The following is a 27,379-nucleotide window of genomic DNA, read 5'->3' as shown; positions in this document are numbered from 1 at the left end:
ACCTCTCCTGGCCCCCACACCTCGACCACCCCTGGAGCAAGTGACACGCGACACTGTTCTTTCTTTGCATGTGGCATCTGCTTACAGGGCTGACTGCTTTGATATGATATAGCCTTAGTTGCTAGCTCAGTGTATAACACTAGAGCACTGGTCTTGTTGCAGTATTTTTGCTTCAGATTTTTCTAATTGTGTTGCAGCCCTTTATTTCCTCAAATGAGTCCATCATCAGTTATGACTCAGATGACTCGGTGATATCTGATGCTGGTGATGGACAGTCAGTTGCTTCTGATGAAGAGGAAGAGGAGGAGGAAGAGGAGACTGAACGACCAAAGTCACTGTAAGCAGCCTATCGTTTGGTTGCTTGGTAACTGTAAATGGTTTGATTTCCTGTAACTTGTATTTCCTCATCATTTTGTGCATATTTTAAATTATTGTTTATTTGCAAGACTTGCCTGACTTTTTAGAACTGTCTTGTGTTAATGTTACATTTTTTTATTTTAATGTCTTATTCATTTTCCCCACATTCTCTGTTCTTCCCTTATTCTTTATTCGGATCAGGTATTTTTCAGTGTGCATACAAGTGTGATTCAGTGCAATACAGCCCCTATTATTATCATTAAATCTTTTTGTGACCTATAAAGAGTAATTAAATAATAAGATTTAGCCACTTTATTTTTTTTTATTTTTTTATTAGAGTACTATGAGGTACTCAGAATGTTATTGTTAATCCATTTTGAAAGGATTTTAAAACACTTGGGTAAAAAAGATGTTTTGTCTTACACTGATGCCAAGTTATTTTTTTGCATACAGATTACTGTCAGGACAGAAGGAACACAGTGATCCATCTTCGTACAGCTGGTGTTTGATGCGCTTTGCCATACTCAGAGCCGTTCTTAGCAACTTACGTACATTCCTTCCTCAGGTTGGCATTGAAATCACAGGTGGGATTATCCTTTATTTCCTTCTTTTCTTTGTTAATCAGCCTAAAGATTTTATTTTTATTTTGAATTTTAAGTTTGACAATTAAACATCTCTGTTATTACATAAACATATTGAGAGCATAATCCAGATATGCATTTATAAATAGCATATTGATAGCTATATATAGAGATCATATGCAATTCATTTGTTGGAGGTATGGCTGTAAGATGAATCTGGTGATTTCAACAGAGCTGCCCATTGTTTCTCCAATGCTTCATGCTTTGGTGCGTCAGCTAGAGCGGTGGGAAGCCATTCTGCAGAGTCGACTTGACATGTTTTCTGGTGCCCCAGACAACTACATCGCTGGTCTTACGTTGGACACCATCTCTGGCATGCCTGGATCTAAGCTACAGGCCCTTTTTAATCCAAACAATACTCCCTTTATGTAAGTAATCTATATTTGTTTTTATTAGATCATCTTTCTAGATTTGGGAATTTACTGTTTATTATAAAAAATAACATTTTTATGTTATAAATGCCTTAATGCTTGTATTTTTTGCTCCTAAACATACAACATGGCATGTGAGGGTTATTTACCTGTTAGAGAATCTACCCACCAGAACTTCTGCCCACTTCACCTATTGCTTTCATGATAATTTACTGAGGGTACTTATTGAAAATTCAGTTCTGAACAAAGACTACTTTGAGACTGATCACCTCACCTGCACTTGAAGTACATGTATTACATTCCATGCCTTTTGGTATCAAATGGTCCTTTGAACAAGTGAGGAGTAAATCAAGTCTGATGGCAGCAAACATGCTTCTCTTCATGACAGAAATTTCAAGAAGCAGACAGCACATTTTTTAACAGAAAAAGGAGCAATTTGTACAAAACAGAAAAAGCAGTGATGAAATTATTCATGCAGCTGTCGTTACTCAGAACAAGCAGATCTTGTAAGTCCTCAGACAGTAGAATGTTTCTGATTGAAGTGCACTGCAGTTGCCCAATTGAAACTAACGCAAAATGCCTTGACAAGTAAATTCCTTTTATTAAGGAATATTGAGCAATTCATTGAATATCAAGAAGTCATGTAATTTTTTTTTTATAACAGCAAATCAAGAGCCACACTCCCAATTAAAAGGTTGTGGTTCCAGCTTTTACGACAAGAGAACTTGCAGGAAATATTCTTGCGCTATGTATTCCGACGTTCCCACAAAAACCAGGTTGATGAGGTGAGCACCAGTAAATTGCTGTAAGAGTTGTTTTTCAATGAATAGCCTGTTGTATTGTTTGTTTTGTTATTATTTTTGCTTTCATTCTGGTTTTGGTAAGTTCAAATGAACAAGTACGTTTACCAGTGCTATCACTTACTATAGAATGACTTCATATTCTTGACCAATGCTATCACTCATTACAGAATGACTCGATGAAGACGAGTAGTAGTGAAGAAGGGCGACTGTTGGATCCCATGAAAGTTGTCCATAAAGAACAAGACATCATCACATCTTTTGCAATAAACCAGGTTTGCTCCCCATTTTCTTTTTAGTTTCAAACTGTTTATGGGATACATTTTCGTTTGTTATGGTTAAGATGGCAGATAATTGGAAATTATTGTTAGATATTATGACAGACATGAAGATTTTGTTAATTTTTTTTAAAATTTTGGATTGATAGCTATCTTGAGGTTTACTGACCTTATGTCTTTTCATCAGAATGCTCTTAAGCTTCCTATAGAAATGAGGCTGTAGGCTTGTTATGTGGATGTGCCCGTGTTAATGTGGTCTACAGTAGAATTCAGAAATATGAGGGTTTGTCTGGATGCACGTTTCTATTTTTATTTGTGTGAGTAAATATAGAAGTAGATAAGGATTTTATGCTACTCAGCCTGTCAGTTAGCCAGGGTTGTTTGCTGTGCTTGCACCACAGGACAATGGGTCCATTCTGGCATTGGCCACACAGAAGGAGCTAGTAGAATTGGATATAGGACTTCTTCTTCGTCCACCAGCTTGGCTGTCGGATGACAATGAGTTCGACATTGAGACACTAAGAAAGTGAGTATCCTCTCACTTTTCATTGTATTCCAGCAAAGGGTAAAAAATATTTGTGACATAAAAACCTTGGTTTTTTTCATGTCATGTTGATGTGTGTTTGTGTGGCCTGTGAGCATACATGTATGTATATGTGTGTGTAAGAGAGAAATTTATCTTTAAACCTGGTAAAATAATGAGTTCGTACATAAAATCTTCATGGTGAAGAAGGCCTTTGGTACCTGTAATGATTTGTCATCTTGACAATAATGCAAACACAGTTAAGTGAGTGGTAATGTGTAACAATAGAAAACTTGACCCGAATAGTTGATTGATTTACCTGTGCAATGAATCTGTCAAAAACTGTTTCTCCAAAAAGCTGTCTTTAAAGGAGAATTGTTTTTGGTGTTGTGTGGTCATGCTGGATGTGTACACATGGTTATGACAGAAGTGAGAGAGAAGCAGTAAAAGAGGAATCTTCGAGCCAGCAGGAAATCTTCGAGCCAGAGGAAAAATGGCTTGTGGTAGATGTCAAGTCTCGCAGGCTTAATAGCAACTGGATGTGCACCGAAGAGGTCAAAGTTGCACCCTTCAGAAGGTCAGACAGGATGATTTGTCAGCTTGACTCTGCACCATCTCTTAGCTTCCTGCATTCTGTTTTCTTGGCACGGACCTGGGATGATGGCTGCTCACAAACTGCCACCCACCCTTGGCCCTATGCATCTGTATGATGACAATTTATGTAGTTTTGTAAATGTATGCAATCAGTATTTCTCTCCAGAGTGAGAAAGAAATTCTGAGCATGTGTGTATGTGCGTCCTCCTGTTGAAACGGTGTGCACCAGTTGCGGTCAAACATATGTGCCTCATATTTCACATTTTCATGATGGTATTTCAACATTAGAGATGTTATCTTTTATCAAATGATTCATTGAGCTCTTTCAAGACTCCTGGTTTGGTCTTGTCTCTTGGCTGTTTGTGCTACCTTGAACCTGCATGAGAGGAGCAAATGAGGTGGTCATTTTGAGAGGTCAATGGATGAAAAAAAAAATGTTATTTATTAACAGAAAAAAGCTAGGAGATGCAGTATGCTTTTTAACTAAGTGCCAAGTACTACCTGGCACAAGTAGAGCAGAGTGACCAGCATTGGTGCTTGTAGTGCAAAATACTTTTTGTACAGATACCTGCAAAAAAGGAGCCATTAAAGAATGAGCTGACACAGCATGTCTTGAGAAGCCAAGACAATGACAGTAGGGCAAGACCACAGTATACTTTGGATCCTTAGAAACCCTTGGTCAAGATAATATATGATTGAGACAAGGGCGGCAAACAATAAAAACATAGCTTAGTAAATTGAGACACTGTTCATTTTCCCCAACTGTTACTATGACGTGAAAGAAAATGTGTACTCCAGTCTTTTCCATCTGCAATCGGAAACCCATCACATGACAGCTGTGTTGAAGCTTCAGCTGCAGTTGCTTGCAGCTGTCCCTGAAGCCCAAACATACCATCCTAGTGCTTAATGTGAAAGAAACTGAATGTTTGTCATTTTTGCACCACCAAACATTTCCCAACTTTTGCCTAAAGTATGAGGAGAGTGAGAAGGTTTGTTGTTTTTCTTCCACTAGATTGGCTGCTTCTTTCTTCCTTTTCTCTTCCCATGTGCAAGGTGCTTCCCTATTTTGTGCTTTTATAACTAAAAGCTTTGACTGCTGTTGGGAGGAACAAAGATGATTCCTTCACTAGTCCCTCATCTCTGTGCTGCCCTTTTCACCTTATCTTGTTGTGGGTGGATGTTGTAGTGTGAAAGAAATAAAGCTTTGTAAACTGTCTGCAAAGATTCATGTTTGGCAGGACCAGTCACCATGACTTTATCTTCCTAGTTTGATCCCTCAGCCGCTGTAATTCAAATTGAGGTGGAGGTACTGGTGATGACAGCTTTAACCAGTAATATTTTTAATATATTTTATGTCCACAAACAGAATGTTGGAAACTTTAGTCCAAGTCAAACCATTGTGATTTAATTTTGCCTGTGAAAGATGACTATAAAACTCTAAGATAGCTATACAGTGCTCACTAAAAAAAGTATTGAAAAACAGAGTGCATGCATGTTTTTGCACATGTGCACATTACTTTCTTCTGTCTCTTGTCTAAAACTTGACAATTTTGAGTAGTGCTCATTTTCTTATGTGGGTCCCCTATTTGGAATTTCTTGCTCCTTTCCCATTGTTTGGAGTTTATTTTGAGGTTTCAAAAACCTTTCTTCTGGTTTTTTTTTTCACTCTTAATGGGCGTTAAATGTTTCTCCCTTTTACCGACTCCTCCTAGCTCTCCCTGACCCCTCCGATGTGCACGCTTTTTTCTTGCTTTTCTTTTAATTTACTTAAATGCTATGTCTCATGTTCTTTATCATTGTACTACTTGAAACTTTAATTGTGAGAATTAGACATAATTTTAAATTTATTAGAAGTAGTAGTAATATTGAAGAGTATGATGTAAAAAAATTGTCTTCGCTTATACAACTAGAAAAGACATGGCAGATAAATAGTGCAGGAAGACAAGTAAGACCTTTTGAAAATAAAAATCGTAGCTTTAGTCTGCAACAGCAGTAACAACTGCATGTAATGTCTTAGTTTAGTTACTGCTGGCTGTCACATTAAATTTATGACTATAGTTTCTGAGTAATATAAAATTTGGTCTAGTGTCATGTGAGGTGGAGAAGGAAGACCTGAGACACGCATGCTAAGAAAGACAAAATATTTTGTGGGTTTGGCTAGGGGAATGTCTTATTCCACCCTCCTTCCTTCTCTCCATCTTTAAGATGCTTTGTTGTGTGCAAGAACCTTTGTGCTGTCAAAAACATTTTCTCAATGGTCAGATCAGGTTGTTCATAATTTTCAATATGTAAATGTGCTACAAACAAGATACTGGAATTGAAGTTAGATTAAAAAGAGTTTCTTGTAAGTTGGGATCTTGTAGAATATGTATCCTGATTTACTTTCCTATCTTGGAAAATAGTAAAAAAACAACTCTAGGATTTTAGTGTCATATATTTTTGAAACTTTAGTGCTTTATACGGTTCACCATATACTTCTTACATCACTGAAGATTGTTTATACTTATATGAGGGAGAGAGAAATTGAGGGTATGGACACTTACATGTGTGTGTGTGTTGCATATGCATTTACAGCACTTACAGCTCTATACACAGACTCTTACTGCTTAAATTCCACCATCTATGATTTATTTGTTTGAGAAAATGAATATCTATTTTTGTTACTAGTAGTACTGTATTTGATTGCTTATGTCTGATAAATGACAGGGACAATGTCTATCTTACTAGCAGTCACCAGCTGCTTGATGTATGTGGTCAGCAACTTTCACCTCTTTGCATAGGTTGTTTGATGCTAAATAGCCGCCCTGTTTTGCAGCTTAAGGGAATGCAGCACTTTAAGCAAAGCTCCCCATGTGAGCCGTTTTGTAACACAACGCAAAACTAGTGTGGCCTGCTTGTGTGGCCACAATGTGATTGTCACGCGGTGAGACCTTAATTTTCTGGGGTAGACAGATAACTCGGTATTTATCAGCTCTCTGGTGTTGGGGTAGTCTCTTATTCGGTTGTCCAAATTATGAGTTATGAATCTAGAATTTTTTTTTCTTAAGTCGTCATACAGGTAACTGGTGGGGTGTGTAGGTGGGTTTGTGTGTGTGAATGCATGCATGCCTGCATGAGCATGTTCACATAAATAAAAAGAGTATTGAAAAAGAGAGTGCATGCTTGTTTTTGCACATGTGTACATATGCTTACATACTCATGCATATATGTACATGTGTATATATATATACACATGTATATAGATATATGCATACACATGTGCCGGAGAGAGGAAGCATGTGTAGATGACTGTATGTACATTTTTGTGTTTGTCTTTATTCCTTCTGTGTAAATGATTTATAACACCATGACTGGTGGCTGGATATTTCATGACAGATTTATGTATACAATTGATAATTGCATTTTGAATGGTGGTTGGATATTTCTTGGTAAATCTGTTGTGGGTTTTAGTTTTTTTTTATTATCTCAGTGAAGGTGTAAGGCTGACCCATACATAGTGCCTGTTTTTTGTTTTTTCTTTTACTCAGTTTTTGATCTTATGATTTGTTTAGGTCAAGCAGTTTCTACAGTTTCTGCTTTAATCATTTTGCATCGAACCATAACTGATACTTTATCTTTATTTGTTACACATGTAGCTTTGTGTTAAAAAAATTGTCTAAGTCACTAATGGCATATGCATTTTAAATGTTTCGGGTTACATTGAGAGAGAGAATGTGAGTTATGCATACTTTTCAAAGGTAATGTACATAATGTTTACCAGAATGTCTTTGTCAGACATGCAACAGACGTGCATGGCATGACTATTTGTGTGTTTGTGTTTGTATATGTATATATATGTATTTTTGTGTTTGTGTGTGTTTATGTATTTTTGTGTTTTATGTATGTGGAAGGGGAGAGAATGTGTTATTGAATAAACAAGTGGAGGCATAACGAATGAGACGTGGACATGTATGCAATTTATCATGGTATCTCATTTTAGTCTCTTCACCACTTATCAGAATCACTGGCATCTGTTCTAGTGTCTTTAAAAAAATTATCAGAATTGGTGGCATTCAAAAATGATTCAGAATGAATGAATTTGTTGTTTTTGCCATATTACATTTAGTACATGATCCCTTAGCAAATAAAAACTATATATTAGAGTATGATAGGATACATTTAAACACTTAAGGTGAAAGATCGGTAAATGCATCATTTAGCTTTTTAATGTCTTACAATATTGGTTGCAAGCTGTTTGGCCAACGACAAACAGTGACTACAGTTACCATGTCGTTTATTTCACATAGTGTTGCATTCTCAGCTTCTTAAGCACATATTTTAGGAATCTCATCCATGAGCTAAATAATGAGTAATGTTAGAAAATAAGATTGCTAAAAGAGCTTTGCTGTGGTTAAGTATTTTTTTCAGATAGGGGGTTAGGCTTTTCCTTGAGGACCAATTCTCTAAAAACCATTTATACAGATTGAGATAATGAACTTTGCTGTCTTGTTAATGAACGCATGCAGAAGTAGTTTTGATGGTCAAACAGTGAGTTTTTCTTTGTTCCTTTTAAAAGGACTTTTTACTTCACAATCTCTTTCTTTGATCTGCACTGGTATTGTCATCTTTTTGTTGCAGTCCAAAGGCCAGCATTCCAGAATCAGCACCTGAATTTCTTGTGATCCACACTCCACAAGATACACTACAACCTCACAGTGGATCGCAGACTCCAAGTACGCCATATGCACCATCACCATTAGGATCTAGTCAAAACTTACAGACAGGGCGCGGTGCTAGCATGGTGAGTTGCCCTTAGGTTTTTCCTCTCACCCCCAAAATAGAATAGAGATACCTACAACTGTCTAGCTGGTAGGTGGTTACCCCTTCCCTCTACCTCTTTCTCATATATACCCCAGGACCACTGTGAGAAATCACCTTACAGTGGAAGCATTTGCCCCTTCCAAAATCAGCAACAAAAGTGTGATGGTGGAATGGGATGAGGTGGGGAATTACGCAGTGTAGAAGCAATATTATCTGTCAGAGCTGACTACAGAGTTGTGCATTTTCCTTCAAAGTCTTTCAAAACTTTAAAAAGGAGAAGCATTCTGGTATTGTGTGTGATTATCTTTGTATGCATGCATTCATCTCTGTGTGAGAGAGAGAAACATAACAGTGAAAGATACATAACACTTTCATCCATTAACACGACACTCTGCATGCCATCTTGTGCAGCAGCCAAACTATTTAGTCTCATAAAGTTTATTATGTGGAGGCAGATCGAGATGATTGGTTTTCTCATTCCTTTCAAGCTAAAACCACTCTTTTATGTGAAAGTTTAACATTGTATAAATACATTTCATACTGATGTACAGTAGTTTTGCTTATAATGCTTAATTAATGCAGCTGTTGACTTGATGTAATGTGTTGAGCATTCCAGTTGTTACTGTATTTATTAGAGAGGTTTTGGAGAAAAGGTTTAACATTTGTTATGCTTTGCTGGAGGATGGTGTCCTGAACAATTGAGCTTCCTGTGGTGGCTTTGCCCCAGTCCTTTTCTACCTTGCCTACTTTTTTATTTTTTTAAAAAAGGTTAGCAATTAGTTTTATGCAACATTTTTTCCTGGGAAGGGACAATGCCAAGAGTTTTATTCACAAGCATCAGTGTTTTCTTTAAAGCAGTCAGCTTAACTAATAACTCAACTTATGAGCGTTTTCTTCTTCCATCCTATTTACTGGTCTTGGTAAATCTTGAAAAATCAAATATTCATATTTCTTTTATTTATTTTAATCATAGCCCAGAGTGATATTAGCATTTTGTCAGAAAATGGTTTGATATAAAAAGTAGACTGTAAATAAAGCTACCTGTCAATTTTCCTGGCTGCTCAGAATTAGTTTTTCGTCCAGAATCATTAACAAGCCAAGACCAACAAACTATAAACTTTGCTCTTATATTAGATCAGTGCTCAAAATATCTTTAAATATCTGTCGACAAAAATCACAGTCATTTTTTTTTCATGCAATAAGAATATTTTAACTTTATGGTAATTGAAAGTTATTTTTATTATTACAATTATAGGCTATACATGAATCACATTGTTCTGACATGCCTTTAGTTATTCTCTTGTGTAACATTTTTACTTTCACGTGCACATAATTTGGATTTCCAAAGGACTTAAGGGCTTTTAACCTTATATTTCTCTGCTATTTTCTTGAAAATGTTTTGTTCACAGCCACCCAAACTGCCTTCTAAAATGGTGAGATTTTCTAATGTAGCCTTTTTCCATCCTCCATTATTTGTTTTTTCCCCTCACCAGCTGTCTCAACTATTCGGAGTATTTCAGGACTATAAATATGTTGCCTAATCATCTTTTAACAACATTGTAAGACTAGGATTTGGGAGCATGTGTATTATTATGGCCTTTGATATGTCTTTTACTATTGCAGTGAAATGCCAGCTTTAAGGCGATTTGTTATGGTTCATGTCAGCAATGGTGTTGGTGATCATTAACTGTCTTGCCAGATATGTTTCAGTGTGCGGGAGAAATTCACCTTGAGTTTGGCTTTTTCTTTTCTTTTTCTTCTGTTGAATCTGTACATGATGTTTCCATGGGGGCTGCCAGTGCTTTTCTTTTGTTTGTCTGCCAATGATTGCTTTTGAGTTTGATATAGTGTTACTCTTCACTACACAATTTTTTACACCAGCATACCATAAAATATTTGTACAACAAAATGCTAATCAGTGGCGACATTGATAGGAGCGCATGTACACATTCACAGACAACCACTTATATACAGGCAAATACAGTAGAGTACAGTTTTGCAAAACTGCTGTGTTTACCCCAACCAGATCTCATGACAGAGGTGCTGCAAAAGAATAATTCATTGTGATCACATTATTACATTTACAAAATGCAAAGAACTTCATGGCAATAAAACAAGGCAAGAAAAATGTTGGCTGATCCTTCTCTTATGGCTAAACTCTGATCCGCTGTTTATTGTTGGTTAAAGAAAGTCTTGTGAAGAAAGAGGTATGGTAGTGAGTGAAAGAAAATAATCATGGATAGAATTTAACCAGCTGTCAGTCCACAGAAGCTAAATATGAGGCTAAATTTCAGTTTCTTTCAGAGTAGGGAAAGGTCTTTTAATGGAGCCTTTGATCTCAAATGAAAACTTTTCACTTTTTTATGTGGTGATTGTGTGATGTTTCCTACAAGGCAGCCACTTTTCAGTTCCACAGAGAGTTCCTCAGGGGTCTTATTCCAGACATTTTCTTTTATTTTGTTATTTTTACATTCATACAAGCATAAAATCAAACAATGTTTTCAGATATTTGTGTTGTGTGCATTTGTGTTAATGTGCAGCATGTTTATCTGCTGAAATTGCTTGCTTTTGCACACATATACAAAACTCGTTAGCGTGCACACACACAAAGGTATATCTATAAAACACAGGGATACACAACTCACACAGCTCTCTGCAACTTTTATTTTGATGCTGAGCTGCATTCAGTCATTTCACACAATGCTGACAGTCTTCACTCCATTGATGACAAGACTCCATTCTGTCTTTTTTCTTTCTCACTGCGGCTTTGCTAATGGACACATGCAGGTGAAAAGCTTGAGTAACCTAGGGGTTCATAACCCAGTGTTCTCACACTGCATCCTAGATCGCAGTCGCCGCCTCATTAATGTGGTAAGGAAGATTAAGTTAGTAGGATGGTGCTCAATAATGTCTGGATGTGCCTAGAACTGTTGTTAGGCATATAATGTCATGCTTGGTAGTGTAGTCCTGCAATTGCCCAGGATGTTATGTCATCACCTTTCTCTGTGACAGAATGAACTGTTAGTGTATTTGAGAGCAACAGGTGTGGTGTCAGATGGAGAGAGTTGGTGCATGCTTGGGCACCTGTACACAAGCCCTTGGGAGAATGTGCAGTTGTGTGTATCCATGTCTTAGCTGTTATTGTTATCTATTGTACTGAGAGACATATTAACCCTTTTAATTGCTAATACAGATGAGGACAGTGTGAAATGAGTTTACATCAACAGTTTTTGGAGGACTGTCATTTAATGTGTCACTTGTGTTTTGCTAACGAAAACAAGGACAGACACCTTACTAAAACTTGCACTTACCCTCCCCCATAAATGCTTTTACGTGTGCAAACAATATTTTATATACATACTGTATGACTATGTGTAAATACATATATATATATGTTGTATGACATATTGTGTTTATTTCAAGCCATCAGACTATGAAAACTAAAAATATCAATGACAAATATTTTATACAATTTTATTTTTCGATATCTGGGGTTTGTAAAGGCATGGAAAGAGTAATTATTTTTGTGAGGGTGGGAGGCAGCAATCTGTTTAAATATCAAAATGAACTAATGTTGAAACCCCAAATGCAACATTAAGCCCAAGTATCATTTGAGGTTAACAGGTTTTAAATAAAATTCTGAGCCCTAGTAACATTTAATGCCGTGGATGATAATTATTATCAGCTGATTGAAAAAAGAACACACACTTGTATTCAAAATTAAGAATTGAGATAATTAGTAGCAGCTCACAATTTATGTGCAGCCTGAGGTTAAAATTGACTATGGACATTATATACATTTGTTACACATGGTTGTTGCTTCAGTAACACTAATTTAGTCTTTTTTTTTTGTTTGTTTTTGTTTGCTGAAACTGTTGGCATTCATATGCTTCTTGCTATCCACAATAAACTATTTTGCACCCTGTTACCTCAGTCTCGCAAGCACCCCTTCACTTTTTCATGTGTGTGGTTTTGTTTTTTTTTTTTGCATGATGGCTGATCGTTTTCCTTATGTATGAACTGATCTGCTATGTTGTTTGTAATGTTGTTATTTAAATAATTTCTTAAGTGCATTTTCCCCAAGAGAGCACAGAGTATTAAATATCAAGGAAAGTATATGTATTTTCAAAAGCTATGTTTTTCAGATAGATATTTCAATTGAATATCAGATATCACACTGAAAGCCATCATTTTATTAGGAAATAGTATAGTTTTGAAAGAAAATGTCCTCTTCCAACATTAGTAATTAATGCTATTTGAGCCGTCTGATTGTCACCTGAGATTGTGTGTGTGAGAAAGAAGGAGAGACTGTTTCTTGTTATTCTTGTGACACACACTTACACTTTATCAAGTCAAACAATTTACTCTGGAGTATCTTCTTACTGCTGTATTTTTTTGGTCCTAGAAAACAAGTATTCTAAGATTACATATATGTATGTTGAGGGTAAACAAAGAGGAATAAAAATGGCCACATATTTTAATATTTTTATTGTTGTTCCCTTTTAGAGGGTATAAAATTATCACTTTTTTAAATGTTTTCATTTGTTATTTTTGTGACAGTATTTTTATATAGATCTCCTTGTAAGCATTATATTACATTATGCAAGATGTATACGGCTTTCTGTTGTAACCTTGCCAGATTTTTTTTTTTAATAGATCCTTCGTCGAGTGGTTAGTGGTGTACGGCGCATTGGTTCACATCCCACTTTATCATACTGTGAGTACTGACACAAAACATCCTTATACATCTACACACACACATATAGGAACGTCATGGTTACTGAACATATAGCCACTCATTAGCCCACCCACCTATTCACAAGATTTTGTTGACTATTCATACTGGATTATTCTCAGTTTATGACATAGAAGTGACAAATTAAGAGGCATTATGCAAAGAATATACTGTACTTCATTCTTTTTCAGTTGTTGAGATTAGATTTCTTTGAACCTGAAGTTCTACTAACCTACTTATCTCCTTTTTACAAGGAAAGATAACTGAATACTATCTGTTTGTGGTGGTAAAACAATGATTCAATCTTGTATGTTTGTGGTCTGTTATAGATCTGACTGGCAGTGCTGACGGCTGTGTGAGGCTGTGGGAGTGGGGGCATGGTCAGCCTGTGGCCACCCTCCGACAACCGGGTACTTTTCCAAAGGTTACAAAAGTACTTTTCAATGCTCAAGGCAATAAGGTATTTTCATATTAAAAGTGTTTGTTTAGTTCTATTTTGATGTTAATAATAGGCATTTTTACTTTAATGCTACGACTGCAGATACATGTAAATGTATTTACAAAAGTGTAGCATCAAAATATCTCCTGAATCGAACAAATAACAGATTGTGGTGGGACAAAAGCAGTTTAGAGAGCTATGCAGCAACTCAGTCTAACTGGATAATTAAAAGAATAGTAACTTAAGTTTGTGGCATTTTGGAGAGAAAAGACATTAAAAGTTCATGACTCTTAAAGTTAAATTTGAAACTTGCTCGTTGGTAAAGGTCACCAGATAATGTGAGACAGAGTATGAAGTGTTGGTGTTGCAGTGTTGTATAAGTGACATTGAGGGCGCTATTGGTCTTTGGCAAATTGGGCTGGGCAGCAACTTCAATAAACCTATCATGGTGAGTGCTGAAATACATGCTTTGTACTAATAGATTTGTGAGTGAGTTGCATGTCATGTCGTGATTAATAATTGGTATCCTTCCTGCTTTCTTTAAGGATATCTTGAAAATAATCACCTTGTTTGTCTTGATGGTGTGGGCTTCTGTAAAGGGAGATAATACTGTATCTGTTAAAGTCTTCCCCTGTCTTCAACTGTGTCAGACTGCCTTTTCATTCATATTGCTGCTTAGTGTGTTCATTTTTTATGTGTGCTTGGGTTGGGAGGGTATTATAGATATATATCAATTTTTTTATATTAGTGAACATTGATGTTTTTATCTTTTTCATAAATTTTTTGCATGTGATTTTTTTTTTTCCTCCAGCATGCCACACTGAATTTTCAACCGATCAAATTTCTGTCTTGACATTTAATTCAAGTTTTTACACATGCATTTAACAGGAGAATCATTAGTATCAGTAAAGCATTAAGCAATGGATGCAAGTTTACCAGGAGAAGTTGATGCAGAAAAGGATATTTGACTATTTAGAGGAATGTTTGATCCACTTGCTTAAAATATCTCTTTAGTGCAAAGCTTGTTATACTGTGTATACTTGACACCATAGATCTGTATTGTTTTTCATATACCCCTATATCAGATCCATATTGTACCTCATGTATAGTCTTAATTCAGTATCTGGCTATTATTCATTATCTCACCAGCCTGTCATGACTGCAGCAAAAAAAGATTCTCCTCAACCTCACACACAAATTGCTCCTTGAATCATATGGCACCATTGCCTCTGCTAACATTTGTGCTAGACAGATGGTGGTGAAATTGTTTATGACACCACAGCTACATTAGATAGAAAACTAAGAATGTGTGTATTCATGACACTTGAGAGTATATGTGTATTGATGACAAGAGAACTTAATTATGCTAGCTGGAAGATGCTGGAGGAGATTCTAGCTTGAAATTAAACATTAATGGTGTATGTCTGGCAGAGTCTGCCCTGTCACAACAAGACCACCAGCGACTTTGCATTCTTAGGCTGCTCAAGTCTCATTGCCACAGCTGGCCACTCCTCTGAGAGTAAGAATGTTTGCCTATGGGACACCTTGCTGCCACCTCGCAGCTGCCTTGTTCATGGTGAGACCTTACAGCAGAGAATAAAAATCAGTTGTCCCAGAGTTTAAATGATATTTCTGTGTAAGGTCATGTTTACCTGGAACAAACATTTCTCAGCTTTGCATTTACTGTATTTAACCAGCCCTGTTGAATCCAAAATATATGGTCTGTCCCTATTTTAGATTCAGTTTATTTTAACAGTTAGATTGGATAAAAAGTTTGCAGAAGACCAAAGTGGAATGAAGAATCAGTTTTGAACAGTGAAAATATTTCTATTATTGAGTTTAGATTCCAAAGCTAGCTATGTATGTGCATGATCATGTGTATGATATATTTGTGTGTCTTTGGCACAGCATTCACCTGCCATGAGCATGGAAGCCCAGCAGTAGTGTATGCCCCACAGCGCCAGCTATTGATCAGCGGAGGTCGCAAGGGTGAGATCTGTATCCTTCAGTATTGAGACAGTCTCGCTGCATTACAAGCTTAATTAGAGAACATAGTTGAAAAGACCTTCAGGTAAATATAGTTAGGATGTTTTTGAAATTTTAACTGATTGGATATTGACCCTGACCTTTCACTTTGATACCCAGATATAAATGAATCTCATGAATTTAAAAAAAAATAAAAAAGGTAAATCAAAATTATAATTAAAATTCAGAGGAAGGAGAAAAAAAAATTGTCCTGTTCATTCCATTGTGAAACAGCATTTTCTTGTAAATCTAAAGAAAATAAGCTAGAACTTATGTGTCTAAAATTAGCTCAAAAATGGGGAAAAATTATGTTCCATTTGTGTGTGCTCTTCTGTTGCCATCACCTTTTACAAGAATGGTACATCCAAAAAACTTGAAATCTTCAAATCAGTGTTTTCCTGCTCCCATGCCAGGGAAAGTAACTTTATTCCAATGTGGTTCAGCTAGTTAAATGATGTGCTTTTGTCCCTTTTTGTTTTTGTAGTCTTGGAGTAAAAATTATTGAATATGACACATTCTACAAACCAGACTGAATAGTTGCTGAAGAGGACACATATTTATGTTCGGTAGAATCTACAAGTTAATATTATCATGACATTAAATTTCTAATTCATTTACCATGATGTGTAATGAGAAGGTATCAAGAATCTTTTTATCAAAAAGATGATTTTATGATTACTAGCAGCAGACTTTGAAATTTTGCTTGTTTAAATTAAAAGACTTTGTTTTCTTAGTCTTTCATATACTGTATACAGTCTTTTGCTGTTCATCCTCTTTCTGAATTTTACTGTTCTTTTTTTTCTGTATTTTAAGCATTCCACCCTCCCCTACCTCCACACACACACACAGACACACACACTCTCTTTCACACACAAATAGTCACTGCCCCTCTTCCCTATCAGAAGGATCTGTATAATTATGCATCTTGTTCTTCTACTTAATGCAGTGGGGCATATCCAACTTGATGTATCATTAAGTAACCCCTGAGTTACTGTGCATCTTTCATGCTGCTCACATGCCTCAGCAAATTAGGATCAGTCGCTTACCTCCCTTGCAGCTGATTACCTTGTCTGCCTCTGCCATTGAACCATAAGGTTGAGCTTTAGTCAAGATAATGTAATTACTTCTGCAATTCTGTCAGAATGAGATGATATCCGCTGTTACACTTAGAAGAGCGGATAGCTAATCTGATTGGCTTAAAGGGAATGGGGAAAATGATTGTAGATTGGTATCAAAGCAATTTTAGTGGAAGACCAGATTTTGCTGTCTGATTTCAAGAAGAAGAAGAAATTTATTTGCCAAGTGACATTGCATGAGGAATGTCTTAATGAGGGCCATCTCTTTCTTAACAGTCACTAATCGGATGCTTCCAGTCACTGTTATGTGCACCTATGCAACACCACTGCATTTACCATCTTTTACTTCTGTGATCAATTGAATTAATTTGGTGCTCTTGCAAGAAAGAAATAGAAATCTGTCTTTCATGATATCACTTTCTACAAAAGATTATAGCAGTCTTTCAACAATTCACAAAGCAGCAGTTCAGAATGATATGTGAAAGCATATGGATTTGTGAAATGATGGATGATCACAATTTGAATGTCTTGAAAGTATTATATTGGTGGATTTTCATTGCTTTCCTCATTACGGCTTTTCAAGAGACAATCTGCATCCTGAAACCCTATGAACAGCAAAAAAAAAAAAGAGAAAAGACTCGCACCTATTTCATTCGATCTGTGACCGAAACTGTGGTGTGAATAGGAGCATTTGCAGCCAGGATATGGTGGTGTTAACTTTAACTTTATTTCAAAAATAAATTTTTCTTCCTGCTTGTGTCCATATGCACATGCATACGCTACACCCCCTGCATATATTGACTTATAGCACACTACACACAACTTCTGAAAGAATCAGACGAAGTTTTAGAGTTCTAACACTGAGGTACATTTGGATGTTTAACAACAAATAACAGTACAACTATGTACCCATTTCTACCTGGTGTGTAACAACAAATAACAGTACAACTATGTCTCCATTTCTACCTGGTGCCTCTTGAGAGATCAGAGTATTCTGCCTGGAGACATGACAGCCACTGTCTGTCCGAAAGGAGTAAGCAAGAATACATGGGATGTTTACTGGGAGAGTCTACTTAGGTCACAGTAGCAGCCACCCTTTGCCACAAGTGAGGAAACAATAACAAGGAGTAACAACCCACACAAAAATGATAAATATTCTACAGGCAGTTTACAGAAAGAAGTAAAGGATATGTTCAAAGTTCCATCAGAATTAAAAAAAAAATATTGGCATACAATGATTTTGTAGTGAATCCAGTGCAAGCCAGAAATAAATATTGAAAGAAGTGAAAAAAGTGGTAATCTCCTTAGCAATCACAGTGCATAAACATTGAAACTATCAGAATGGAAGTGTTCACATGGGAAGATTATCAGTCAAAACAGGGTAATGCTCATTGTGAGGCTTGTAGGTCTGTTTAGTTATCTCACTGATAAAAACAGAGGGTAAACACAAAACAAACATCAACAGCAGGGAGTGCCATCTTGTCCTCCATTTATACACCCTCATATTTTTTTTTTCTTAGTTATATCTCGTGTTTAATTGAGTAGATCATAATGTTTCTGTGATTTTCTTCAAGATGATTTATTTTTGTAAAAATGTGTCTCTTATTCGTCATCAGTGCTGTTGTTTATCCGTCTGCCGTTCATGTGTTGTTTGCTTGTTCTTCAGTCCCTCATGTTGCCCATGTCTCATTCTTGTTCTTAAGCACTAAGAGCATGCTTCTTAGGAGTGTCAGTATGCGCTGTATAAATTTTGCATTTATTATTATTAGTAATAGATTTGGGCATGTGAGAATGTGTGGTAGTGGGGCGTTACACATCTATTATTACATGTGTATAAAAAAAAAATCACTCTTTAATTTTTTACCAGTAAATTATACTCAAAATGCAATGATAAAGAGGTAAGACATGTTGGGTTTTTTTAGTGGTTTTTAATAGCGTAATTGCAAAAAAGTTTTGAATGGATTGTTCTTAACAAAGATCCAGGCATTTTTGACATGAGGCAGAGACAGCTTCGCCACACATTCCAGGCACACGAGTCAGCCATTAAGTGTCTGACCCTGGACAGCCAGGAGGAGTATTTTGTCACTGGCTCTGCTGAGGGAGACATCAAGGTCAGAACAAAGATTTAAAACCGTTTTCGTGGTAGTACTTTCTCACATATTGAGTCCATTCTTTTCTCTGCTTATAAGGATTCTTGCACTTGAAGACATTTTTGATTGAATTACTTTGAAGACTTCCCACCACTGAAAGTCTTCAAATTTTTTAAAAGTCTGGGAGAGTGAGTATTCCTTTCAGTGGCCTATTCTGTTGCAGTCATAAAAATAGACACTTTCAGTTTAACAAAGGTAGACTTTCATTACCAACCCCCCCACCCCCGAAAAAATCGTATACAAACTGGGAAAATATAAAGTTTGACTTGTACATATTTTTGTCATGCAAATGAGTGGCTTTAGGCCCTTCACAGCTTTCTTTGATTTTGGAGAATAATCTTCCTTTCAGTCGACTTGATAGGAAATCTTTCTTGCTCATTAGAGATCCTTTACACTTTATGTGTGGGGGATAGCAGATGTTGACTTTGGTTAGAGGGACATAATTTTGGCTACAATTTGCAAATTCTTATACCGCACCATATTGGTACTTGCATATAAAACGTACTTCATATTTGGTCATGAAACAAATAAGACATTGTTGATATAGAACAGAATGATGGATAGTTTGTATCTTCTGACAAACTATGAGGCTTTTTAAATAGGTATTCTGTGGCCACAACATTAATAGTACTACTTCTGATAACAATTCTTAATTGCATCCAGTTCTAGCTAAAGGCTACTCAACAAGCACAACAAGCACATGCACATGTGGCACACACACACACACGCTTACATGCACATACAAGAGTCAATCCCTTAAGTACTTCTGAAGAAGAAATAAAAGGTATTGTGTAAACTATACAGGCTATTACATGTCAGCTGTGATCTGTTTTACATACATTGTATTTTTGTGACAACAGAAAATAGTTTTATTTGCAGCGTCTTGTAATCTTATTCTGTTGCTCAGGTTTGGGGGCTGGACGTACACCAACTTATCTTCTCCTTCCCAGGCGAGCATAGCAAAAACACTTTTTTCCGCACTGTGGGCTCTACATCAGGTGTCACACAGGTGGCAGTTGGACCAGCAAACCATCTCTTCTCTTGTGGTGTGGATGGATCCATAAAGTTCAGGCAGTTACCAGAGAAAGAGGTTGTTGTCCACCACTGGGTTTGAGTAAATCTTCACCAGAGTTCAAGCATGGTGTCAGAAGTCAGAGGTGTAAAAGCGTGTGTATAAAAGAAGGTGACATTACTGGGCTTTTTGTCAAGAGAATTCACTGAACATGCTGAAGCTGTGAACCTCAATGTCTTTTGTGGCAACACTAAACAGGTGTGATTCTTGTTTTCTGTTGGTTTTTGAAAAGACCTGTGGGTAGAACAGCATGCACTGAGAAAACATATGTTTGCACATGACGCAAACTGTTAGTGGTACCACACTGGGATCTTAAATACTTGGTGAGAGGTGAGTTAGGGTGGGTACTAATTGCAGGTAAAAATAGTGACAGTTTATTGTACAGCAGGAGTTCCTTAATATCTGCTGACACTGTTAACAGTTAAGAAACTGCATTTCTCTGAGTGTTGTACTTGCCGTTGTAAGTGACTGTCTTCATGCATGTGTGTGCATGTGTGAGTGTGTACATACATGTAGTTGCACAGATATATGCATCCTCTCTTCTCTTCCATCACCAGATTTTAATTGTATAATATGAGCAGATAGATAAAAAAGATAACAGCTTAAACATTACCTAGTATATGTGTGTGAAACACTTTAAACTAACAACAATAACTTGATATTATTTGATTTATATAAAAGCGTGTCACATCTCTTGTGCTGTTCTCAGGAGGCTTACAAATGGCAACTCTGAGAGATAGTATCAAGTATTGAAGGCATAGGCAAGAAAAATTGAATGCGGAAGAATTTGAAAGAGGTGTAGTAGTTACAAATGTAAATGTAGTCATGCTTAGTTCATTTTGTTTGTGTTTTTTAATCAACTTTTGCTTTTTGTATGTACTAGTCATGGTTATAGCTCACATGCTCAAGCAGATAAGTGTGTGTGTGTGAGAGTGTGTGAAAGTGCGAGAGCACACATAAGAGAGAAGAGTGTAAAACACAGTATGTCAGTATGCTGCATATAACACTGCTGCACAAATTGAGCTTCCTGTATCCTTTAACTTCATCTCTGTAATAAGGGGAAATTTTGTTAATTATATTTGGCATTTTGTGATGTGAAAAATTAAACAGCTTTGTTTACCCTGGTGGATAGTAACTGATGCAGAAAAAAATGTGATGAAATAGGAACCCTGTACAGTGATTTTTTTTCAGGTAAAATAGATCATTACTTCCTTCTGTATACTTGTCTTCTCATCTCTGCTTTTGTGTACATACATATATTTTCATTTATGCACATGTGTATACGTGTGTGTGTGTTCTGATGTGTTGTCATCAGAACTAGCAGTTGTTGATGTAAGATTAAGTTTAACCAACTTCCATTTTCTCCTGTGCATTTTGCTCTGTCAGTTGTGTGCAAACAAGATTTCTAGTGCTGATGACATCAACAGAGTTTAAACATTTATTGTAATTTTCTGTCAATTTCCAGTACAGTGCAATTATTGTCTCTCAAGATGTCAGTCAGTTTAAATAGAAGCACATTAAAAACTAATAATTCTGTTTGGTTGCCTGTAATACCTTGTTTTTAAGAAGAATGGTTGGTGTCACGATTTGATAGGCAGGATACATGTAAACACATTTATTTTAAATCAGCATCATACTTCTGTCTGTCTGATTTATAAAAAATATTACTCAGCTAGAATGTATATTTTTAGCCTTCTCTGCAGATGTCCTGGAAGATTATATTGTAGTCATGATGTATTAAACAGTTTGCTTTTTTTTTTTTTTTTTTTTTTTTTTTTTTCGCTGTTTTATCATTACTTTCTGCTGAGGTCATGGTATTTGAGGATGAAAACTTTTACGTGTACACTGTGTTGCTAATGAATTTTGTTTCCAAAGCCTTTCAGATCAAAAGGGTCAGAAATAAAATAAATGTAAATGAAAGAATGAATGTTTCTGTGTAAGAGCAGCCCTATCTTTAATCCTGACCTTGCCTTGGCTATCAAAACATGATACTGGTTCTCTGTGTTTCAGAATGATAGAGCAGTTCAAATAATGAGTAGAAAATTTCATGCCCACATTTAAAGTTGAAGGTCCTTTCAGATTAGGAACCAAGTAAAAAGCATATGTTTCATTTATAATTTATAACCCTTCCAATTATTATATTATTGTCAGCTGCCATACCTGTAAAATGTGTCCTTGAGAAATCTAAGTGATTAGGTGATCTGAACATTTCTTCGTATGATTTTATGAAAACATCTGCTTTATTGTTGTCTGCCTTCTACACATGGTTGTGAGATTGTAAACAGCAGAGAAGCTGGTTGTAGAGAAACATTTGGACCGGTTGTGGAGAAACAGTTGGACTTACTGTAAAAAGGTAGTTGGACTGACTATAGTGACAGCCTGGCTGTGAAGAAATAGCACAAAATACACTTCTTTGCCCAGATGCCATTCCCTGTAGTGTTTCAATATTTGACAATGCATTGTGATCATTCTCAGAGGCATTGCACTCCTCCTACTTGAACAAAAACAGACTTACCATAAGGAGTGCCAGTGATCTTGAACAAGAACAGACAATAAGGAATAACAGTGATCTTGCATAATGTAGCAGGCATGTGCTGTGACAAAAGGAAGAAAAACAACTGGGCTTAAAACTTGTTCTCGTGACTGGAGTCATCCAATTGTTGTGTGGGCTCATCCCACAGCCGTGTTGTTGAGCATAAGAACATTTCATGGAGAAATTTGTTGCAGTAGTCTTATGGGCAAAAGCAGTGATATTGCGTATTTGTGCAGGCCTCAGTCCTAGCCTTCAGCATGGGTCATGCCGCTGGTCTTAAAAAGCAGGTAGCAGCTGCATCCTGATGTGTCAGGAGAGGGCTCGTGCACCAGTTTTTGACCACTGCTGGCGAGGAAAGCTGCTTGTGTGGAGCAAACCACACTCACACTGGCTGCAAAAAGTGAAGTTCACAACTTTGATTGTGATGGATAAATGTCCAGAAAAAAGAAAATGAGAGCAGTTAATGATCATCTCTTTCTTATGAAGAAAACTGCTGTCTGCTAGATACAAAGATATCATAGAAAAGTCAGTCTGACTGCGTAGCAGCATTGGGCAAATGCTTTTGCTGCCGGTGAATAAATCCTTATAAATAAAAACAGACTGCCTCCGAGTTCAGAGCTTATGCAAATCCAGTGGAATGAGCCTGGTGATTTTGCAGGTCTGTGGACAAAGGGCTTTCAGCAATGTCTGATCCATTCATGAAAATCTATGGAAGTGATGTGAGAGGATAACATCATGGGTTATAGCAACAAAGTTGTTTCTCCTTAATGGTTTTGCTGACTGTGATTTGCGATATGTAAGAAATAAGCTGATGACTGTTTGGTATTCATTTCTATGATTGTCTTTGCAGTTTTCGGTGGTCAGTTTGTGACTTAATTGTTGTTCGCTTGTTTGAGCACATGCTTGTGCTCCTACTAATATTCACAGATGCTATTGTTCTTGTTCCATCATGGATTTGTTGAAGTCGCTATTTACTTGCTTCTTCTAGCAACATTCCAGTGTGTTAGGATGTGCAATAGGTGTATTTGTAACTTTGATAATAGTATTTGTTTGAAAGTTTATGCAGATTTGATGAAAAACATAATAGTGTGAGAGAGAAAAATTTTTAAAGTTTCTTTTTTCACTGAGCATCTCAATTTACTGATGATGGGCAGGAAAAGACAACCACAGTGCGTGAGTGCCCTCATTTGCTCTTACATAAAAACAAATAAGATTTCTGCTTGTGATGATTACTATAACATTTTTAATAGTACAGTTAAAATTATTTTGTGGAGATTAATTGCAAATCCATTTAAATAAGTTCGTGTGTCTATAGATGTCACAGTGTTGTTTATTCATATAATCAGCATTTATCATGGCTTGCCTTATGGCAGAAGCTTAAAGTGTGTTTGTCCATTAGGACATCTGACATAATTGTGCAATTTTCTAGAAAGAAATATGAGCAAGGACAGCCACTTTTTACTGGAAAACAGCAGTTTGCCTCATCTGCTTTTATGTTCAGACAGAATTTATTAAATGTTTTTTTTTTAAATCAGATTTTAATTCTGTGCTCATTTGCTAAGAAAATGCACAAAGCATGATATTTTTAATGTTAGCTCATATAAAATTAGATTATGTTGTTCCTTCAATAAACAACTGCTGTAGCTGTTACAAAAACAGACTTATTTATGCATACTGGTACTGCACCTTAGAACTGGTATGTATTGTTAGTCTGTGGAAAATGTTTCACCTACTATTACTAGACCATAGTACTTTGCCATCTTCTATTTTTTAAGGGATTCTTGATGATACTTTACAGTGTAAAACTTATCTTCTTTACATAGTTTAGACTCTGGCCTGCCATACAATAACCCAATAACCATGAGGTCCACTATCTCTTAATGATCGTACATACATAGCTTGTTTGTAACTTATCTTTTGGTATTATTTCAACCATAGGATGTGCAGCATTGTGGACTGTACGTGAAGCATATTTAAACTTGATGTACAGAAAAAATATTTATATGAATCATTTCTTCTACCTCTTAAGGTAAGTTTTTAAGCATATTTATTTGTACCAAAATATCAAGGTCTTCAATGGTTTCACATAGATAATTTTTCTTGTGGCTGTATTATTCAGTTCTGGATTTTCTGCTTTCAACATTTTCTGCTTTCAACATCAATAGAGCAAAAACTAGTTTGTGGCTATATGCAGCGAGTATTACCACTGGCCATGTAGAAATAGCAGGCTGGTAACATCCTGATGAATTGTGTAGGCAAAGGCCATAAGCCAGGGAGATACCAGCCAAGGACACTGTTCTCAATCTTAGGTTCCTGGGTGAAAGGGTGGTAGCCACAAACCTTTAAAAGAAAAAGCCGTTTGCTCAGAGGTAGTTCTGTTTTTTTGCTGAACTCTGCTGAGATGACAGTGACCTGTGTGCCTGCTGCCTCAGACGTTTTTTTGAAAGCACTTTCTGCTGAGGCCATTGTTATAAGCTGGGTGCTCTTTGTATGAATTATTTTGCATCTTTATGTTCTTTGAAGCCATTTTAACAGCATAATATTTTGTAGATAAAACAGTGACACCCTCAGTGGGTCAGAGTGAGAAGAGATAATGTGCTACTGGGTGTAGGAGAAATGCCAGACATGTCGCTGCTGCAGATGACAGGTGATCTCATTTGGTTCCAGTTCAAAAGATAATGTTTCACTTTAAAGTCTAAGGTGTGAGACTTTCCATCCAGGAGCTCGTGCCATGTGTCAGAGCTCATATCATGTGTCAGAGTTCTTTCAGAGGTCCGGCCATCCACCATCACCTCCTTCAGAGATCCTGCCATCCACTGTCATCTCTTTTAGAGGTCGTGTCATCCTCTGCAATCTCTTTTGAAGTTTCATCCATTCTTCTTCAAGTCCCTTCATCTACTATCTCTGTTAGCCCTATCCACAGTTGTGTCTCACAGAGGTCCTGACATCAACGGTTTTCTTCATCAGACACCTTGCCCAGTTCGCTCTAGAGTCTAGACTATGTTTAATAATAATAAACTTTTATAACCCACTTTTCTTCACACAAAGGCGAGCTTAGTGCGATATGGTTGAGTCACAGCCCACAACAAACAAGTCAGAAAGATGAGGGCAAACAACAATACATTATGTGGCGATGTTCTGAATAAATCTCAACTTCTTCTTGTTTTAACCCTATTTTATTGCCTCAATCTTCTTCGCTATATTTCCGTTCCCCATCCACCACCACCCTCTCTCTCCGTGTACCTCTTGAGCTTCTTAGCCCTAGTCCTCCAACTTCTCTCTCGCTGGGAGGCTGCTGTTTGTCTAGTTCAGGCTTCTCTGTAAGACATAAATGTGTGATAAACCAACTTCTCAATTGTGATATTTGATTGTTTGCGATGAAACGACTACGTGTCAACGGACAGTCGCCAGTCCTTCACCAGGAGTAAATGGAGCTTATAGGTATTCGCAGACCGCGGGCTGTCACCGGCGTTACTTAATTCATCTTCGTGCAAATGCACGTGCATCAACAAAAATATTCACATTTTAAGCTTGTTTGAATGTTTCTGTGAACACAATCGTGTTCTGAAGTTTAGGCTCCAAGTTTATCGTCGTTGTGGAGCGGAAGCATCTGTTTTTCGCAGACATGTTACATATATGCTGTACGTTACTGATTCCTGTTACTCACCGGTATTGTCAGTTCAACTCAGCCATGTCTATACCTGCTGTATTGTGAACATTTGCAAAGGAGTAATTAAATTTCGTCAGAAATAAGCTTGTCTTAATCATGTCTTGCGTGATGATTGTGTGTGACCTGTTGCATGACCTGTGTACGGGCGATTGTGTTTGTCGGTTTGTGGCCGCACGCGTCGGGCCAGCGTCACGCGATCCGAGTATCTGGGTGGGCAGCACGTGCGGGTAGAAGTCTGTGGAGTGATGCGATTGGCGACTGGAGCTGGAACTCACGCACTCCAGAGATCAAAGACGATACACATTAACAACTACCTGCCTTGCTGGCATCAAATTATTGTAAATTGTGTGGTGTAGGGTTTGCTTGAAGGTCTGCAGTTTACTTTGCACGCGTTCAAATCCCCTGGAGCACGCGTGGACACTCTCTAAAATGTTCCTTTTTAAAATATAAATAAATGCGTTTATCTGGGGTAGATCCTTCTATGCTGACATTCCTGTATCGAGGACACCGCACACACGTACCCATCTGGTAAATAAAATCACCGAACATATGAGCTGTGAGTGACAGAATGTAGGAGGTCTGGTGTGAGACAGATTATGAAGGATAACAGCACGGTTAACAGGGTAGACACCGTATCACGAGCTAAACTGCTTTCATCTTTCCGACACTTTACTAGTCGCTTCCTGTCAACTGTAGTCATGTGACCAGAACAACATGTGGTCACAGAATTGTTAGTTACTGGGAAGCAAAACGATGGAACTCTCACCTTCCATATCCGCCATACACGCCATTGAATCCTGTAATGTGGGATGCACTGAACACACTTCTTCCTTGAGCATCACTCTTAGCAGCAGTTCACACAATGGTAGTTGATGTTCACACACACACCACCTCAGTTCTTACTTGCTTACTCTTTGCGTTTTCTGTCTTTTATTGGTCATCAGTACTGTTGTTAATAATATACTTCTGTCTTTTGTCAGTTGTCCATGTCTCATTCTTGTCTCAAGCAGTAAGAGCATGGTCCTAAAGAGCGTGAGTCTGTGCTGTACAAATCATTCCTTTATTATTATTATTGTTGTTGTTGTTGCTGTTGTTTGCGTCAGATCAACGTAGCGTGCGCTAGCTGAGACTGAGACGTAAGCGTGTCAACAACAACAACAACAACAAAGTTGTGAATGTCAATTTGAGTGTTAAAAAATAGGTCAAGGTCATCACTGGCACGTGCAGAAAGGGATGGGGGTAAAGATAAGCAGGTCTTCAATGGTAAGAGATTGATACTGATTTTTATTCTCTCCTCCCCTACTTCATTTTTTCG

General features: G+C 37.0%; 1 protein-coding gene across 1 annotated transcript in view; it reads left to right on the top strand.

Moving 5' to 3' along the window:
• Positions 1 to 26,147, top strand: part of LOC112554441 (dmX-like protein 2) — a 71,891-nt gene extending 45,744 nt beyond the window's left edge. Inside the window, 18 exon segments of the mRNA XM_025222216.1 lie at positions 198 to 337; positions 811 to 941; positions 1,171 to 1,366; positions 2,034 to 2,154; positions 2,340 to 2,444; positions 2,849 to 2,973; positions 3,398 to 3,547; positions 6,380 to 6,487; positions 8,182 to 8,344; positions 9,774 to 9,902; positions 10,936 to 11,235; positions 13,021 to 13,081; positions 13,429 to 13,559; positions 13,909 to 13,986; positions 14,970 to 15,114; positions 15,447 to 15,536; positions 18,623 to 18,750; positions 19,697 to 26,147. Coding sequence (XP_025078001.1) covers positions 198 to 337; positions 811 to 941; positions 1,171 to 1,366; positions 2,034 to 2,154; positions 2,340 to 2,444; positions 2,849 to 2,973; positions 3,398 to 3,547; positions 6,380 to 6,487; positions 8,182 to 8,344; positions 9,774 to 9,902; positions 10,936 to 11,235; positions 13,021 to 13,081; positions 13,429 to 13,559; positions 13,909 to 13,986; positions 14,970 to 15,114; positions 15,447 to 15,536; positions 18,623 to 18,750; positions 19,697 to 19,903 — 2,508 coding nt within the window. The 3' untranslated portion in view covers positions 19,904 to 26,147.
• Positions 26,148 to 27,379: the final 1,232 nt, after the last annotated feature.

This window comes from Pomacea canaliculata, linkage group LG13 (genome assembly GCF_003073045.1).
Source record: "Pomacea canaliculata isolate SZHN2017 linkage group LG13, ASM307304v1, whole genome shotgun sequence".
Lineage (NCBI taxonomy): Eukaryota > Metazoa > Mollusca > Gastropoda > Architaenioglossa > Ampullariidae > Pomacea > Pomacea canaliculata.
This window is presented reverse-complemented; position numbering and strand designations above follow the sequence as displayed.